Raw genomic sequence first — 17,151 nt, forward strand, 5'->3', positions numbered from 1 at the left:
TCTTCTTCTTCATCTTCTCTAATAAATGGTGTTAACTATAAAAGTCAACAGACTGTAAATAAACTCCATTCTATTCCTTCCTTACCTTATGATTGATTTTTGGATATAATGTATTCCACCCACAAGGTCTCTTGTCTGATTCAACTGCTTTTCTCAGCACCAAAGAAAAATCAGATAACCTCGGTGGAATAGCTTCATGTAAAAACAGAAACATTTGGCAACTACAGTTTTCCTAATGGCACACTGCAGTACAGGCTATAGAGCACATCAGTGCCCAGCTCTGTGTCAGCATGGGGAGAGTCCTGGGTATTTAGGCTGCCAGCAGGGCCATTTCAGAGACAGCAGCAGGAAAAGGTGCTTGGGTTATGTATGGACACCTTGGACAGGGCGTGGGGAAGCCCCAGGCAGCTTCCCAGTTTGGGCTTTGCCCATTTGAGCCAATCACTTCTCTTCTCTGAATGTGCTTGACAGAGGGCAAAAGAGCAACTGGATCACCATCATGGATGGGAAATTCACACAAAAATTGCTCTCTTCAGGACCCAGAGACCTGAAGACAGCAAGGTCCATGGGGAGAGGCAGCATGTGCAAGTAAGAAGAAAAAAGGACATCATGGAAACAGATCTATCTACAGCCTAAGCTCAGGTTTCTAGAGAACTGAGCTTGCTGTTCCTGCTCCATTCAAGCAGCAGTGCTCAGCTCTGGTTAATATCAAGGACATCAATCAGCAGAGAATCCCATGGCATCCCTGATGGAGGTGCCAGCAGTCTGGGTTTGCAAGAACACAGGTGTCTCCTGTGCTGTACAGCTGAAGAACTGCTAATGTAAGGATGAGCCTTGGGCACAGAGGAGCCAGCATGGCAGTAATTCTGTGCTCCCCAGCTCCTGTCAGATCCATCAAACACCATTTCAGTCCACAGCTGGTTTCTCACACCAGTTTCTTGAGGTTTAAATTAGAGCAGCTCCACAAACCTCCAGTTCACACAACTTTTCCCGCAGGTGGCACACTGGCCAGCACACCCCACCTTATGTTCCAGCCCTTGCTCTGCAAGGTGCAACTTCTTTCACGTGCCCATAGTGCTGAACAAGACACTGCTCATTTGCTCTGGAACTCTGTATTCAATCTCATCATTTAACACTGTTCTTTCACCTGAATAGTAGCTTCCCTGTGCTCTTCCATCCTGGAGCATCATTTCTAGGAGTGAAAATTACCAATCATTTGGAGCAGGAAATGAGATGGAGAAGGGAGCTCAGAGCCAGAACCAGCCTCAGTAGTTGCAGCACTCTATTCCTATACTGAGCACAGCAAAACTCATGTTTTGCAGAGAAACCAGGCATGGAAAGTGTTACAAAGGGTTTGACTATGGTGAAGATAAGGGATGGGAATATGCAGAATATCAGCTTGGGAAGTGCAAAGGAAAGAAGAGCCTTTCTTCACAAACAAGCAAAATAATCAAGGTTCTGCTAATTCACATCTGGACTACTTCCCCTCTCCCCTCTCAAAAGGGATTAGCAGAATAACAAAAGGAGGAATTTTCAGGTCAAGAATCATATGGAAATTATAGTCAAAACCAAATTGCTTGGATCTGGTCTTTGTCCCAGGGAAAAGCTGTTTGCTCCTGCTTAGTACAGAGCCCAGCCTCTAAAACCCAGAGTCTGCACATGCCTACAGGGAATGTGAAAAAGAAGGAGAGAGAAATAAAACAGCTCCCTACCTCACAGTGAGAGGGTTTTGTTCCTCTCTGGCCAACAGTACAGACACCTAGACATGTGTAAGAGAACAACAGAGATCATTACCTGCTGGGGAATAGGATTGCTATTCCCCTCTATGAGGGCAGCCAGATTCACTCAACTCCCTAGGAAAAACAGTAGAAGCATTAAGAGACACTTTTTTACCTGTCTTCATCAGCTAAGGAAAGAATTTCCTGTGGCTAATTACACATTTTAGCACCAAGGTAGTGATTGTCCTCTAACTGTAAGCATCTGCCTCCAGCCTGGGGGAGAGCCCAGCTCTGACCACAGTTCCTTGGGCACTGGCACTGGGCAGACAAGACAGGATGGTGGTCCCTCACCTCCAGCCCCAGCACACACAGCTATGGGAACATGACCATTTCTGAAACGGGATTCAGCACTGGAGGTGCCAGCTCCTGACTGTGTGCAGCCTCCTGCTATGTGCCAACCCCATCCAGTCCTCTGCCCAGCTGCCCACCTTGCCTGATCAAAGCCCACAGAGGCCTTTGGGTCTGTTACCAGGAGCTGAACTCTTCCCTTAAGGTCAGATTCAAAGCCCACCACTCCACATATCTGTGGCAATTTTCCCACTGATGGGATAGAGTTCCAGTTTTCAATCAGGTAATAGCTTGCTGCTTACCCACAGACCAGGCTCACTGGGCTCATTCTTGGTCCCTTAGAAGACAACCAAATTCTTCCTAACATTGAGAAAAAGGAGACAGGGCTCTTCAAATTCCCCACTCCCTCACCTTGCTTCCTATTCCTTTATTTATAAGTGTTGAAGTATGAGGTTCATATTAATGCCATAGCCCTGAAGTTCTGTTGATTGCCACCCAAGGGTGAGACCAGGGATGTGACCCATCCACCACCTGTGCAGGAGGAAACTCCCTTGCACAGCTGGAGAAAATTTGCCTCCAACTTCCCACCTCACTTCATACATAAATTCTCATATTCTCTCCACATGAAAAAAAAAAAAAAAAAAAGAAGGAAGAAGGAAAACAAATACCTTCCTCTGCCAATACATACATGTGTACACATGCACAAATACTTAGGAAAAATTGAAGAATCTGTAGATGGAGGGGTTAGTGCCAGATTTTAAAATTATTAAACATTATGTACAAAGAAAACATAATGAGCTCCTATGGGATGTAGAAAAAATTACCCATGAATGAGAGGAAAATGGATAACCACTCCTGGATTTGCCACTGGTGAATTATTTAATAATCACTCCCCAGCAGACGGAATATATTTATCTACCCCATTGGAGCACACTTTGCAATTTATTTATACTGCTTTAAAATATGATTATTTATTTAAAAAATAAACAAGGTAACCACATTGGAAAAGGGAAGGAAACAAGTTTAGAGGGGGGAAAAGTATGGTTTGTGCTTTTCAGTTAATTTTAGCGAATTTCCACTAAAATTAACTTGAATCTTCCTTACTTTTACTTTAAAAAACAGAAAGTGAAAATTCTTTTGATCAAGCCAGTCTAGATTCTTCACACACTCAAGAGGATCACTTTGTGAGATGGGGTCTATATCTCGTGTCTTTCATTAGACCCGTTTTCTTGGGCACCACACATCAGATTCAGCTCCTATAAATTTTAAAGAAAATATTTAAATTGGGATCAGTGGGAGCAGGCCTACAACTTAAACTAATTTGTTTTATGGGATCCAGTCCCTTATCTAAGTTAGAGTGACTCTAACCCATGGCTCAAACAGCACTCAGCCTTGCCATTTAATTAGCTACTTATTCTAAAATGCAAAGGGTGCCATTTAGCAAAGTTTGAAAATGCAAAAGGTACCCTTTAGTACCGTATAAGTGCATAAGTGAACTGCCGGCTTCTAAAATTAAAGCAGCAGTTGTGAGCAAAAGGCTCTGCCCACTCAACAGCTAAGTGTATTACTGATAATTGAAGACTGACTTGGACAAACCTGAGGGAAGGTCCACAAGAGGAAGGAATACCTTTTCTGGGCAAATGCCAAATCATTTCAGATTGAATTCAGGTTTCCAGATTCTTCCTGTGCAAGTCTGTGTGTATGTACAGGTACACATTAGCCATGCAGAGCTGCACAGAAACTCTATTACCCAGCTGGGCACAGATGTTTTTAGAAGTTGGAAATATCTGGGAGAGGGAAGGTCAAGAGAAACCCTGCAGTGTAATACAAGCTTGCATACTTTGCCCGAAGAAAACAAAAAAAACCCGAACCCCAAGCCCTAAACCACTGCTCCCTCACCAAAGAAAAAACTACTTGCTGTTGGTGAAACCTCTTCACAAATTTTTCAACAATCCATTCTGATTTTCTTTAAAACCAGTGAAGTTTATTTATAGATCTCAAATGTGAAGAGTCCCATGATGGTTATTGGAGACGTAACATTTTCTAAAGTGACTAAAGAATTACATGACTTACTACTAAAAGTTTAAGTCTCATTGTCAAGAGTGGGTTAGCAAACCAAAAGGAGCCAATTCCTCAGTCATTTATGTGCTTTTGAAAAAGTTTCCCCAGGTCCTGATGATATTTTCTCTCTCACACCTTGCTTCACCTTCCCAGGCCAAGAAAATCTGCAACTAAGATGAATCAAGAACAGGTATTTTGTAAAAGATTTCACCTTAAAAAAAATAGAAACCTGATAGACTAAAATCCAGCTGCAGGCATGGATGTCAGTGTTTTACCAGCTAGCTAGTTCAGCAAAAGGGCTGCTCTATAAATAATCCAGTATAGTGAATCTTTGAAGTAAAAATGGACTACTAGAATACTCACTTAGTTCAGGTTGAGGAGACCAAACCAACGTGTCCTCCTTACTAGGAAAAGACTCAAACATAGGCAAATCCTCTCTTGAACTGGGAGTGCTGCACTTCCAGCAAAAAATCCAAACTAACCTCTACAATCTCAACATCCTGGAAGAGTAAAAGCAAATTCACTGCGTATTATTTCTGGAAAGAGAGAGATCAGATTTCCAATATTACTTCCACCACAACAATCCAACACATGAAGACAGACAGTACAGATGTGCACAGATGTCTCTGGTGGGATGTGGACAAGGGAGCCAAGTCCTCCCTACATCCTCCTGAGACAGAAAGATGGAAATGTCAAACACCCTGTGCGGTTATGCACTCGTTTATTTTAAAGACAGAAGGGATTAAATACATCTACATAAAGGAAAGAAAAAGTGTTTAAACAACAATAAAAAAAAGATTTAGTGGCATTAATAAAGAACTCCCTTAAACTAGCATGTCACCATTAAAGAAATTAATAGGGCATGCAAGACATTTCAGTGGAAAGTGAGCAGTGCTCACATTAGAGCCTTTAAAGTTTTCACATGACCTCATGACAGACTACGGCATTCCTGTGCAAAAGTACCCTCTAAAAAAGAGATGGGGGCATTCAAGTCTATAAAAGAGTGATTTTAAAATTTAAATGATATGGTCTAAGTCTAAAATGCAAAGGTTAAGGGAATATTAGAAGGGCAATAATTCTATCTGATTAAACTTTTATCCAAAGTGACAATAAAATGTTCAAAATGAATTAAGGACTTTATTAACAGATGCAGAGGCTCTATAAAAAGAGTTTGAAATCTAAGTACCAGAGAAGAGAGGTTTTATTTTTTTTTGTCTGGATGGAGGTGATATTACTATAAAATTTTAATCTTATTGCCATGCCACAGTGAAAGTAAAACTGTCAGAGGTAATACAGCAAATCAAGATTGCTTTCTCCCCCTACTCTGTTGCAAGGGCCTCTTTCCAGAAGATAAGAATATGCATGTTCTGTGTATGGCATTGTTCCTATAGGTGATAGACACATAGACAGGTTATGGGCTGATGATTCACCTGGGCTTCTGCTGGTTGCAACAGTCCCAAGGTGGTAACTACAGGCAAATTATATGGACCATTTCAAATCAGAACTTAGCAAAAACTGGTGCTGTGCCACCAGGGACTCTAGAGAACATTTCAGCTTTTCCAAAACAGAATTCACTATTTCAGGACAGTTTTAGACATTTTACTTGTTTATTAGTACCTGTATGTAGTAAGAGGATAACCATTTCCAAGCCCTTGAACAAAGGCATTTCACTACTTTAGAATGATCAAGTTTAAGCCAGCCATAAACCTGTGGAACAGGATAAAAAAACAAGACTTTTCTGAAAATTATCGCTAAATGCTAGATGTGATTTAGAGCATGGCTAAGCTCCATCAGGGCCTTTAGCAGCCATGATTTTGGCCATCACGAATTTTTCCTTCTGTTTTGCTGCTACTAAATTCTGGTAACTTGGTTGCCTTGGTGATGGCTGCAGTGCCTGTGGCAGATGCACTGGAAGACATCCTGCTAAGTGGTTTGGCTTTTCTGGGAACTCTTGAGCCTTTTGCATGTTGGCAGGAATGCTGTGATGGCCACCTGTGCCTGTTCCACCACCCTCTGACCCTCCAATGCCAGCACTGGGCACAACCTGGCCCCCAGCCTGCCCCTGTCACACCCTCCATGGGAGGACCCAGGGCTCAACCTCTCTCAGCCCCCACAGAGCCCCATCCTGCTACAGCTGCCCCCATTCCTCGCTGAGGAGCCCAAAAGGCACCTTTAGGGATTCCCACATCCTCCTTTGGCCCTGCAGCACCCACAAGAAAAGCACAGCTCCTCAGAGGAGCAATCGACTGCAAATTGCCAGGGAATCTAGGATGTCAAACAAATATTTTTCTTTTCACAACAGAACATAAATATTTGGCAGCACATTTAATTTAAAAAGTCTAGAAGTTACTCAAAGAGATTGGCGAACGTTGCTATGATGTTCATTTGCTTCCTAAAATGTGACCAGTCACAGATGGCTTGCTGTAGGAAATATTAAATAAATTTTTTAAAGTGTTGTCTGGCTTGAACACAGATTGCATTTACACAGATATCTTTGTTGGTGGGATGCCAAGATGGTGTATTGGTTCAAACATGACCTTAAACAAAAAACTACCTTGTCAGGAGCTAATGGAATATTCATACTTAAAATCTCAATCCCTGATAACATCTGAGAATTAATTTACATTTCAACACTGTTATCCCCCCCCCCCCCCTTGCTGTATTTCCCTTCACAAACAAGGGAAAGTATCTGGGTTTGATCAGCAGCAACTTTTAGGTTTTGGGTGCAATAACCATTACTTTTTATGTCTTTGAAGCAGTTGAAAAACCTCCTACATGAAAAAGGTTAAGTGACAGGAGAATCTGGAAGGCCACTCAGTGTTAAAGAGTCAAACAGCAAGGATGCAAATACAATGAGCTGCAAGCATTAAACACATTAGTAGATTGACTTCAGCAAGAAAATAAAAATCAAAACAATACGAAGATTTTTTTGATGGCCAGCATCTGCAGGAGCACATTCCTATAGCGACTAAAGACTATCGAATCTGTGCTTCATAACCTCACACCAAAGAGGTCACAAAGATTCTTGGTTTAGTTCTTTCCATAAAGCTTTATTTTTAAAAAGAACAAAAACCTTTGAAACATGGGCATGTAACATAAGAGCGGCCACCAGTTCCTAACTGCCTGCACTTCCTGCACTGCCTCAGAGAGCTGCGTGGCAAGTCTGCTTTGACACTTACAGCATCAGGTTGGTGTGGAAAACCTCCATGGTGCTTCTGTGTCAAATGTTTGTCAGGAAACAGCAGCCAGGGAAAAGCAGGGACAACGCTGAGCGGATTTCATCACCGTTTTCAGCAATCCAGGTGCCCCATGAGTTCCATGCTCACCGACGCGCGTGGTGCCATCCCTGCCTAGCCCCCACAGAGGCGTCGCAGAGATGGGCACACACTGTGGCACCTCACTGACCACAGCAACCTCTCTGCTCCTGTGAAGGCTGCTACCTACCAGTGCACAATTATCTCTTTTCCCCAGCAAATGCCACAGCACCAGAGTTAAGCTATAATGTGGTTTTCCTTCTGCTCAAAATACCCCAGTGGATTATTTCTCTCTTCTGTCAATATTGTACTTGGACCCTAGCTTTGTAATCAATGCAGATGAGATGAAACAATAGTCTTACAATTTGCTTTGTCCCAACGTGAGTACCAAACACTCTCCATACTCTTAAAATCAAGAAACTTTTTCTCCTTTCACGACTCCCATTTGTTGTACTTTCCCTACACTGGCATTATTTTGTTTTTTTCCAACCAGAAATCTCCCAAGCCCACTGGGGTTTCTGTGTGCGTGATGGCAAGTTAAACAGTTTCCCCCACTGCAAACAAACATCACATGCACACAAATCATGTCCTGGAGTGAAAAGCAGAGGCAGACACTAGAGGGAGGATCGACTCACAGACTGAGCTTTTGCCAGAGCAAATTCCTTGGAGTGTGGCTTCACCAAGGAGACGGCTCAAGTGGCATGCTGCAAGAGCCTGCTGGGCTGCCTAGCACTCAGGCTTGCAAATCACTGTCTGGACTGAAGGAAGAGGGTATCTGGAATTGAGAGTGAGCAAGACAAGATTTTGCTCTCTTCAAGGCTGCTCAGGGAACCATCCTTGCTAAATCCAAACACACCCATTCCAGGACAGATTCAACTCTGTTACTCACAGGTACTGCAGCGTGCTTTGCCAGCAGCTCTGCACAGGGGCACTGGCAAAAATAAGCAATACTTAATGGTTTGTTTACTTCAGTGAGTTCCAATTTTTCTGTGTCTGGACACTGCAGTGCTTTAACATCACTGCATTAGAGAGGACAAAGCTCCATAATACACAGATCTGATGGAAACACACACCTAAATTACAGGCCCCGTTTCAAATACATTACAACCTTTTCAGAATAATTGTCTTCAGCAGTTTGAATTGACAAATAACTACGCAGGGTTACAAGCAAGCAGTAGGACTACTTGGAAAGGAAAACTGTCATGGTGCCTTCCACCCTCCTGGGTTTTCCAAGAGCCCTCACTAAGCTTTCAGATGCTCGTTCTTATTCCTGTGCAGTCTCTAAACAGCAGTGATTGGAAGAGGGGAAGAAAAGAAAGGAAGCTCCTTCACCTCAAGATCCTGGCAGGCTGAACTGCAAATAGGTAGAAAATTGGGGCGTGGAAAACCTGAGCTGTATAGTGCAGGATGTGTTTGTGGTCCTGGACTCGTAATTCAAGCTCAGAACCAGAACAAGCAAGGCTAGAAAAACATCCCTAGGTCTGCCCATGCCTAGACCTTAACCATTCCTAAGAGATGTTTGTCCTGCCTGTCCTTGAAGGCTTCCAGCAATGGAGATCCATGATCTAAACAAACTGCATTTAAACTTCTCAGGGTCAGATCTCCATCTGCGATATGGAGACAACACTGTTGCCTTTCCCATAGACTTGCTGTTTACCAAGAAGTTTTTCAGAAACAAAGACTTTCATTCACTGACACACCACAGTGAGAGCTCATTACAATGGTATCTCCAGATGCTGCTCAGGCAGCAGAGGGTGAAAGTAGCAAGTAGTTCACTGAGGAGGTTGTGAAGAACAGATGAAAGAAAAGAGATGAACACTGTAAACACTGGATGTAACTTGCCAATAACCATCTACACTTAACTGCAAATGAGGAAGATACTACAAAGATGTTATTCTTTCCTTATAAGCCATTTCTGCTAGCTTGCAAAGGCAGCAAGCTTTGGGATACATTCCATAGGGAAAGCTCAACACACAGCTAAAATCCATTGCTAAATGACTTTGCCATCCCCTCTACTGTAGCATGATCCCTAAGTGGATCTATAGCCAGTAACCATAAAATCCCATTAGTCCTGCAGAGAGGGAGACTATTTTCTTCCAAAGAATATACAGTTGGTCAGTGGAATTCACCCCGTGAGGCAAGAAACTCACTGAATGGCAGCAGCTGGTCCTTCACAGTATCATCTTTTCAGTCACTAAGAACTCTTCATTTCCCATGGTATAGTTTTTCTAGATTATACACATCAAATCAATGCTTAGTTCATATAATCAAAATATGAAAAATGCCTCTAATTATAAAAGCACAAGGCAGAGACAAGACTACAATTCAAGTTGTTATGGCTGCCAACACACACAGGAGGAAAGATCTGGATTCTAGCAAGTCGTCACAAAAATCCCAAGTAAGCCCAGGTGCGGAGGAGGACTCATCACTTAATATGGAGACATTTTTAAATAGGGGCCATGAAAAGGAATGAAAAGTGATCCATACCTAACAAAACTTTGCACCACCAAGACATCAGTGAATAGTTAATCAGCATGTCATGCCCAATCTCCTAACACAAACGTATCTATTAAAACACTGTCCAGCACTATGGTACTTTACCAAAAATATCCCCCTTGTGACACTGTTCTCATTGGTAGCATCAAGTTGCTTTACCTCCACAATCCATAGCTGGTCTTCCTCTAAAGCAACACTCCAGTCAGCTTTCTGGAAAGTCAATTACACCAAGGTATATTGGTCTCAGAATCCATCACCAAGGTGAGCTCGGTGCAATTCTTGGCAGGGGTCGCTCTCATGTCTTCCAAGAACACTATGACTTTTCCTTCTTACAGGCTTGATTTGCAGGCTTCTTGTCCTGTCCTTGTTGGACAGCAAGATGAATTGGCCCTGTCTTCTTTAATATGAGCCTCTGGGTCTCTACAGAAGAGTCTCTTTAAAGCATTACCTCATCATCTCACAGTACACTTTCTCCCCTTTCTTTATAATTGCAGTTTAGAAAGGAGGTTATTGACCTCTGCTGACTCCCCCACCCATCCACCTCTGCAAAGGAACCTTTTCTCTTGCCTTGTGACAAAATAAGAGGCATGACCCATCCCCTGTAACAGCTGGTAGGCCACTGAAAAACAGATGCAGTCTTCCAGAGGGTCAGCTAAGTTCAGCTGTCCCAGTTCTGACAGAAGCTGCTTCATCGACATATTCTCTCACACGCTTTTGTACCTCCTAGACCTGGACTCCTGGAAACTCCAGGTGCAGCTTATGTAATAGCATCCCGTCCTCCTATATCTGTGCCCTGATTGCACAAGAACATTTACCACTCAAAGTAGTAGAGTTGAGCTTATGGCCACTATTCCTCCTCCACCTGCTGTCTCTATTTTTTATATCAGCTGTTGCTGGGTGGTATCAATAGAAAGGACTGTTACACTCTCAAGGGATTTACTAATTTTTCACTTCTACAAACGATCAGTTTATTAGATGTAACAGATTTCCCTTGACAATATGTTTTTTCCATGGAACTACCAACTGGGCGCAGACTAGCACAATTATCAATGCTAATAATCACTAGCCTGTGAGCAAGCCAGAACTCTGGACCTGTTTTGTGGCTGCTATGCCCATGGACCACTTCTGTTGAGGGTAAGAAATACCCAGGGCTGAGCCTGCTGCTGCCTGGCACAGCCCAGCTCCATCTCTGTGCCACAGGAGCTGAGCCTTAATGCTTTTCGATCCATGGGTCACAGGTTCAGCTCCCTGCTGCCGATGACTCACACAGGAGCTCCGAACTAAAACTAGCAACACCAGCTTTTTTCTAGGAGAGGATTGAAGAGCAGCATTGATCTCAATGAAATATTTCGAGGGCAGAAAAATTCCACCATGCAAAGAGTGCGTGACTTCTCTTTAGTTTATTTTATATTTTTGTTCCAGTTGTCATTTTGAATTCAAACTCTTTGGAAAGCAGGCATAATAGTCTTAATGATCCCATTGAGCAGTTTAAATTCAAATTGTGGAGCACTTGCAATACCATGCTGGCAGCACTTTCCATAAATTACTCTCAAATTCAATACGTTGCTTGACAAAAACAAGAATAAAGGGCTTTTTACTTTAAAAAGAAGAAACTTGTATCATAAAAAAAAAAATCTTTAAATTATAGTTTCTCTTTTCTGGTCCAATTTAAATTGTTACATAGTTGCTAAATTAGTGCTGTAATCCCTGCTTACAAATTGCAGAATTATTTTTAAAAATAGATGTAGTTTTACTGCAGGGAATAACCTTACACTTCAAACCCGATGCGCTGCAGGAAGCCGCTCTTGCACAGCTTTCAACCAGCCACACTCACGTGCACACAGGGCGAGGTTTTCAATACCAATCACACTGAAGCCAATAGTAGTCTCACCAGAGATTTCAGTGAGCACAAATTGAGTTAACACTGACATTTTAGAATGATTAGCAAATTTAAGCTTTCCCAGGATGCTCCATGGCATCAGTGGCTCTCATTGTACCATTTCTTTAAAGCATTTCTCTTGTGTTCTGTTCTGAACTATCTTCTCCTAGTGAACTGCAGCCACTGATAGGCCAGGAAGTTAGAAGATTTTAAGAGAAAAAAAAACCTCTAAGATATACTTTTTCTGCTCACAAAACAAGTAATTGGGGGGTGAGGGGGCAGGGGAAGAAAAAAGGAAGGTGGAGCACTATGATCCCAAGCTCAAAGCTGGGGAATAGAAATAACCAGGGCAAGAGTCCCATGCATAATTCTTCCTTCAAGCACTTCCACAGCTTCAATACTATGGAAAGATAGTATTTCACCTGCAAAAAATCCTTATAAGTGATCTCTGGGGATGGGTTTAAGATACTGTTCTCAATACCTCACAGTTCTCAGCAGAAATAGGAAACCTCAATCCCTGGGTCTCCACAGGGCTCTACAGAGCATACCCACCATCTGCCCTGATCTATCTTGACAGAAATGAGAATTTCTTTCTTTTCTTCCTTCAACCAATCCTTCACCATTTCTAGCCCACCACTTCTCTGAAGTCTTTCATCTGACTCTGGCTATTTCTGCTATTTCCCCTTCCCAGTTCCACCATGGTCCTCTCCTCAGGTGGGTCACATTGACTGGGACACAACAGAAGAAACCCTGAGAGGCCAGGAGCATCAGCAAGATCTTGCTGCTTTCTGCATTAAGTGCAGGAGCTCAGCCCCTCCCAGCCCTCACCTCAGAGTGCACATCTCCAGCTGCCAGCCACCAGACTGTCAGGAGAGGGGAGTAAGAATGGAAGAAAATTTCCACATCCTGGAGAAAGTTATCTGGACATCAAAGAACACCCCATTCACAAAACAGCAGCATCACTCTTGCCAGACTGGTGTGTCTGGTTAACCTTGTGCTCAGTCCTTACGATAACACGGTATTTGGACAGCAGACAGCTGGCACTGCTCAACATCTTGCTCTTCAGTCTTTTATAACAACAGTTTCACTGATATTACGCTTCGCCTTTTCCCTGCTCAGTCCAGTGTTAAAATCTCTTCAACTACTTAGAGGAAGCAAACCAAATGTTCTTTTGTCAGTAATTTGCCCTGTAAGGGAGGGGGGAAATATACTGATAACATACTGCAGACACGGCATTCATCACGTGCACAGCAGTGCACTGGTTACACTGGAAACTCTATCATGGTATTTCAAATGTTAACTTGACTGTCATCATGACTGGGAAACATCTGTTTCCTATTAACACTTTAGTTTTTACAGTTGCTTTTAGTTCAGCAGAAGAGTCTTAATGGAGAAGGCTGGTACTCTTTTAGAAATAACATCAATAATGAAAGAATCCTTGGATGCAGAGCAAAACCAGCAAACACATTGGCAACAGAACTCGCTGCACTCAGAAGATGTAACAGGAAATGATAGTGATGGGCTTTTGGGTGGGAGGATTTTTGTATGAAAGAAATTAACTGTGGTACTCAAATTCCCATTAAGAAAAATATTTCTTTTCAAACAGGTGATTGATTTCCTTAGATGTTAATTCAGACTTTTGGGGAATTTCATCTTAATTGGATCACTGATAAATAAAACCAGAAACAAAAACAACAAAGAAAACCCCTTCTGCAGGCTATTTAGGCTTGGTACTGACTAACCAGTAATTAAATACAGCTCTTCACAGAAATCTTAATTATGGCTTCACTACACCACAGCTAAGAAGAGTCACACAACAAATTGAGAAGATTAGCCAATTCTAATTGTTTAAAAACATTTATTTTTATTTTTGTGCATAGTTTTTGTGTGCATAAGGCCACAAGTCACACCAGTGAATTATTAAAAAATAATTTAAGGTTTCAAGAATTTATATATCACAACTAGGCCAGTGTTACTAGGCAAGTATTTGTTTATTTTCTTTATATAAATTAAGCCTCTATGACTTGTGTAAGAGGTCAAGAGTTTTCGACTTGGGAAAATAGGGATGTGTGCTAGAAATCAGTGTGAATTAGGTAGACCAGAAACAAGTTTCACTGAATTACTCACACTTACACCAGCTGAGAACCCTGTTTTCTCAGCTGGCCACTGCCATGAATTAGCTGTGCAGTTTTGGGCCAGTCACATCTGCTGCACCTTCCATGGGAATTCAGCTCCAGAGGAATTTGAGTCAAGGTACTTCAGTCCCACCGAGTTTCTACAGATCTAGGATTCCTAGTATGCAAGCTATTTTCTGATAGAGGGACTTTGGGAAACAAAAAATTCCCCACCCACGTTCAAAAACCAAACACCAAAAAACCCCCTAAAACCAATCAACCAATCAACAAAAAAGAAAGGGGAAAAAACCCCAAACCAAAACAAAAATAATCAGAGGCTACAATTCAGCAGAATGTGGCTAGACAGGCTAGATTTTAAGCAGGTCATTAAGACTCAGAGTTCAGGATAACTGCATCACACATCTAAAGGCATCTAAAGACAAAAGCAGTCAGACTGCGCCTCATCAATTTAAGGGTCTCATTCATCTGCAAGAATAACTTGCAAGCCTAGCTCAAAGCCTCAGTGTACTTAAGCATTCATTATCCTGCTGAAGCCAATGCAGGCTTCATTCCACTGAAAAATCAATGAGACATATGCTCTAGGACACAAATTCCTCAGGCCTAAAGCCAGAGGATGGCAGAAGCCTAGATCCCTTGTAGATCTGGCTTTCAACGCAGCAGAGTCCTGAGATTTCTAGAAGAAAGACACTGAGACATAGGCTCCCAACACTTGTTTCTTCCACATTTAAGAGTTTAATTTGTGCTTGGGTTTTTGTTTTTGTTTTTTTTTTTCCTTACTGCATCAGACTGCCAGCTTCCTGCTTCCCATTTTTCACTCACAGTACCAGCTGCCCAGCTACATATATGTAGCCCCATCAGCATTGCAATCCTTTCCCCTGCATGTGCAGCAGCAGATGGATCCAGACGTGTTTTGGGTTAACTCCACAACCATGTTTTTGTGGACTGCATGGATAAACATTTAAAGGCCCCTTCTGGTTATATAAAAGGAAGCTATTAAACGTTTACTCTTTCTTCTGTACTCAGAGCTGCAAAGCCCTATCACAGAACATACAAACGCAGATGCAACCAGGCAATTATCGTTCCTTTATCCCTTAAATAGATAGAAGATAAATTTGAAAGAAAATGAGGAACAGAATCCTTCTCCCTTTCCTTTTTTATCCTTTTATCTCCCAATGTAGGAAGTTTACTGAACCCTTGCCAACAATTCACTCAGGCTAATGAAGTGTATAAGTAATGGGATTAAATAATCTTAAACCATTACTAGTGGCTAATGCAGATGTTTTCCCAGACTAAAGCAGATGAGTGGTGTAGAATGCGTGCTTGATTTAAAAAAGAAGAAAAGAAAGTATCAATCTGCAAGCAGATGAAGTCAATTCCAGCCTGAAGTCAATGAAATGTTTAATTCTAGTTACATAAAGTTGCTCCAATTATATTATGAATGCACCTTTCTAAAGTCTTCAGTGCTTTGCACGTGGTTAAACTTGCCACAAAATGAAGCTTAAATTTTTTATGGTGCCATCATTTTAGTGCAAACAGAAATAGAAATTATTTAAAAGGTACATATTCCACCAAAAGACCATTTAGCTTTTAAAATCAATTTAACAAGGCCCATCTATCACTGCCAATGTAAGTAAGACACAATCCTCCCTTTTTATACTCAGTATTTTTGTAACAATCTCACTGTGAAGGCTCTGTAGAAATAGAGAGAACAACAAAATATTGATGCCATTTTCAGAAATATTTTAGTATTATTGCTCTAATTATCACTGGAATGACAGACATGTCATGAAAAACATCAATTTTTACTTTTAGAAGTATAAATCCAATTATCCAGTGTTTGTAAGAACTCAAAACTGGAAGTTTAAAGAAAGTTCTGTCAGTGTTTTAAGAATGTTCCAGCGCTTTTCCTACTCTAAGTTACAAGGATAATCCTTATATACTGGATGCTAAGGTCAGACCAAGGTAAAGCCTCAGGTACATTATGGGACGTTTCTTTAATTTGCACCTGTGCAACTGGTTCCAGCTACTTGTTACGGGAGTCTCTTAAAATGTGTAGCTCCTCAGAGCAACTGTTAATTGTTTGCTTTAAGACCTTGTTGGAGGCATGAAATGAAATTTTAGGGTAATGTAAGCTTCAAAAGACATCTAATCCAAAGACCCTTAGCTCAGTAGTAAGTCTTCCATCAAGCAAGGCAAAAGTCTTGATTTTAGAAATTTTAGTGCTTTCTTGCATCCCACCTCCTTAATCTTATTGGGCACACAGTGTGTAACCATTTTGGTATCAGATTTCTCAACACAGAAAGCTGAGAACCACACTACTGCTAAAAAATGACTGCATAGTCTGCTCCTTACAGAGATGAAACAATCACAAAACCCAGCTCTTTCTCCTGCTGTGCCCACTTTATTTCAGAGGGAAGTCAGACCAGGAAATGTAATTCACCCAGTAAGCTGAAAAGACCAGAGTTCTGAAGACCATAAAAAAACCTGTTGCTCATGGTACTGCACAGGGCTGTGAGATTTTAAGTGTAAGGCAATTCCACAGCAATGAAAGAAATTAAATGTTTCCCATGTCTGTGCATTAAAAACAGGGCACAAAGAGGAACGGGTACTCACAATGTAGCAGGGTTCACAGTAGGCTTTCTTCTCCACGGCATAGAAAGGCTGTCCCCTCAGCTTGCTGCTGCACTTTATGCAGGTGAAACAATCCGCGTGGAAGACTTGGTCCATGGCTGTGCAACCGGTGCCCTCTCCGACAACATTCTCCCCGCAGCGGGCACAGCGTCCTGTCACCAGAGGGAGAGGACAGGAGTCAAAGCAAGGCCCTTGTCCCAGCTGCACAGGAGGTCCCTCCACTCACCTGTGGCTGTTGAGGGGGATGTGGCAGCTCAGTCCACAGAAAAACAATTTGTGCTACTGCTGGCAAAGATCCAGTGCCCCTGGAAGGCACTCTGGTGCCAGTCCATATGAAAAGATCTAGAAAGGATTGTCACTGGCTCCCAAGACAGCACTCATGTCAGTTGTGCTGCTGCAAGCCAGCAATCATTGTAGGGATCTTGAGCTCCAGATACAAACCACTCAGCTATCATCTAAGCCAGCTCCTCAGTTAGATGGGATAAACCTGTGCCTTAAGCCTTGCTTCCACATGAAAGGATTTTGTCAGAGGAGGCCTCATAAAGCTGCCTGATGGCAGCACAATTTAAAATGTTTTTGCTTGTATAGCTTAAACCAATTCTCTCAATGGAGCCAATTACTTTTTTTTT

General features: G+C 42.1%; 1 protein-coding gene across 3 annotated transcripts in view; it reads right to left on the reverse strand.

Moving 5' to 3' along the window:
* LPP (LIM domain containing preferred translocation partner in lipoma) overlaps nucleotides 1-17,151 on the reverse strand; it is a 318,878-nt gene that overhangs the window by 27,326 nt on the left and 274,401 nt on the right. For all 3 annotated transcript variants that reach the window (XM_066556527.1, XM_066556528.1, XM_066556526.1), the window contains exon 10: nucleotides 16,505-16,674. In XM_066556527.1, coding sequence (XP_066412624.1) covers nucleotides 16,505-16,674 — 170 coding nt within the window. The remainder of the gene's footprint in view (nucleotides 1-16,504; nucleotides 16,675-17,151) is intronic.

This window comes from Molothrus aeneus, chromosome 10 (assembly GCF_037042795.1).
Source record: "Molothrus aeneus isolate 106 chromosome 10, BPBGC_Maene_1.0, whole genome shotgun sequence".
Classification (NCBI taxonomy): Eukaryota; Metazoa; Chordata; class Aves; order Passeriformes; family Icteridae; genus Molothrus; species Molothrus aeneus.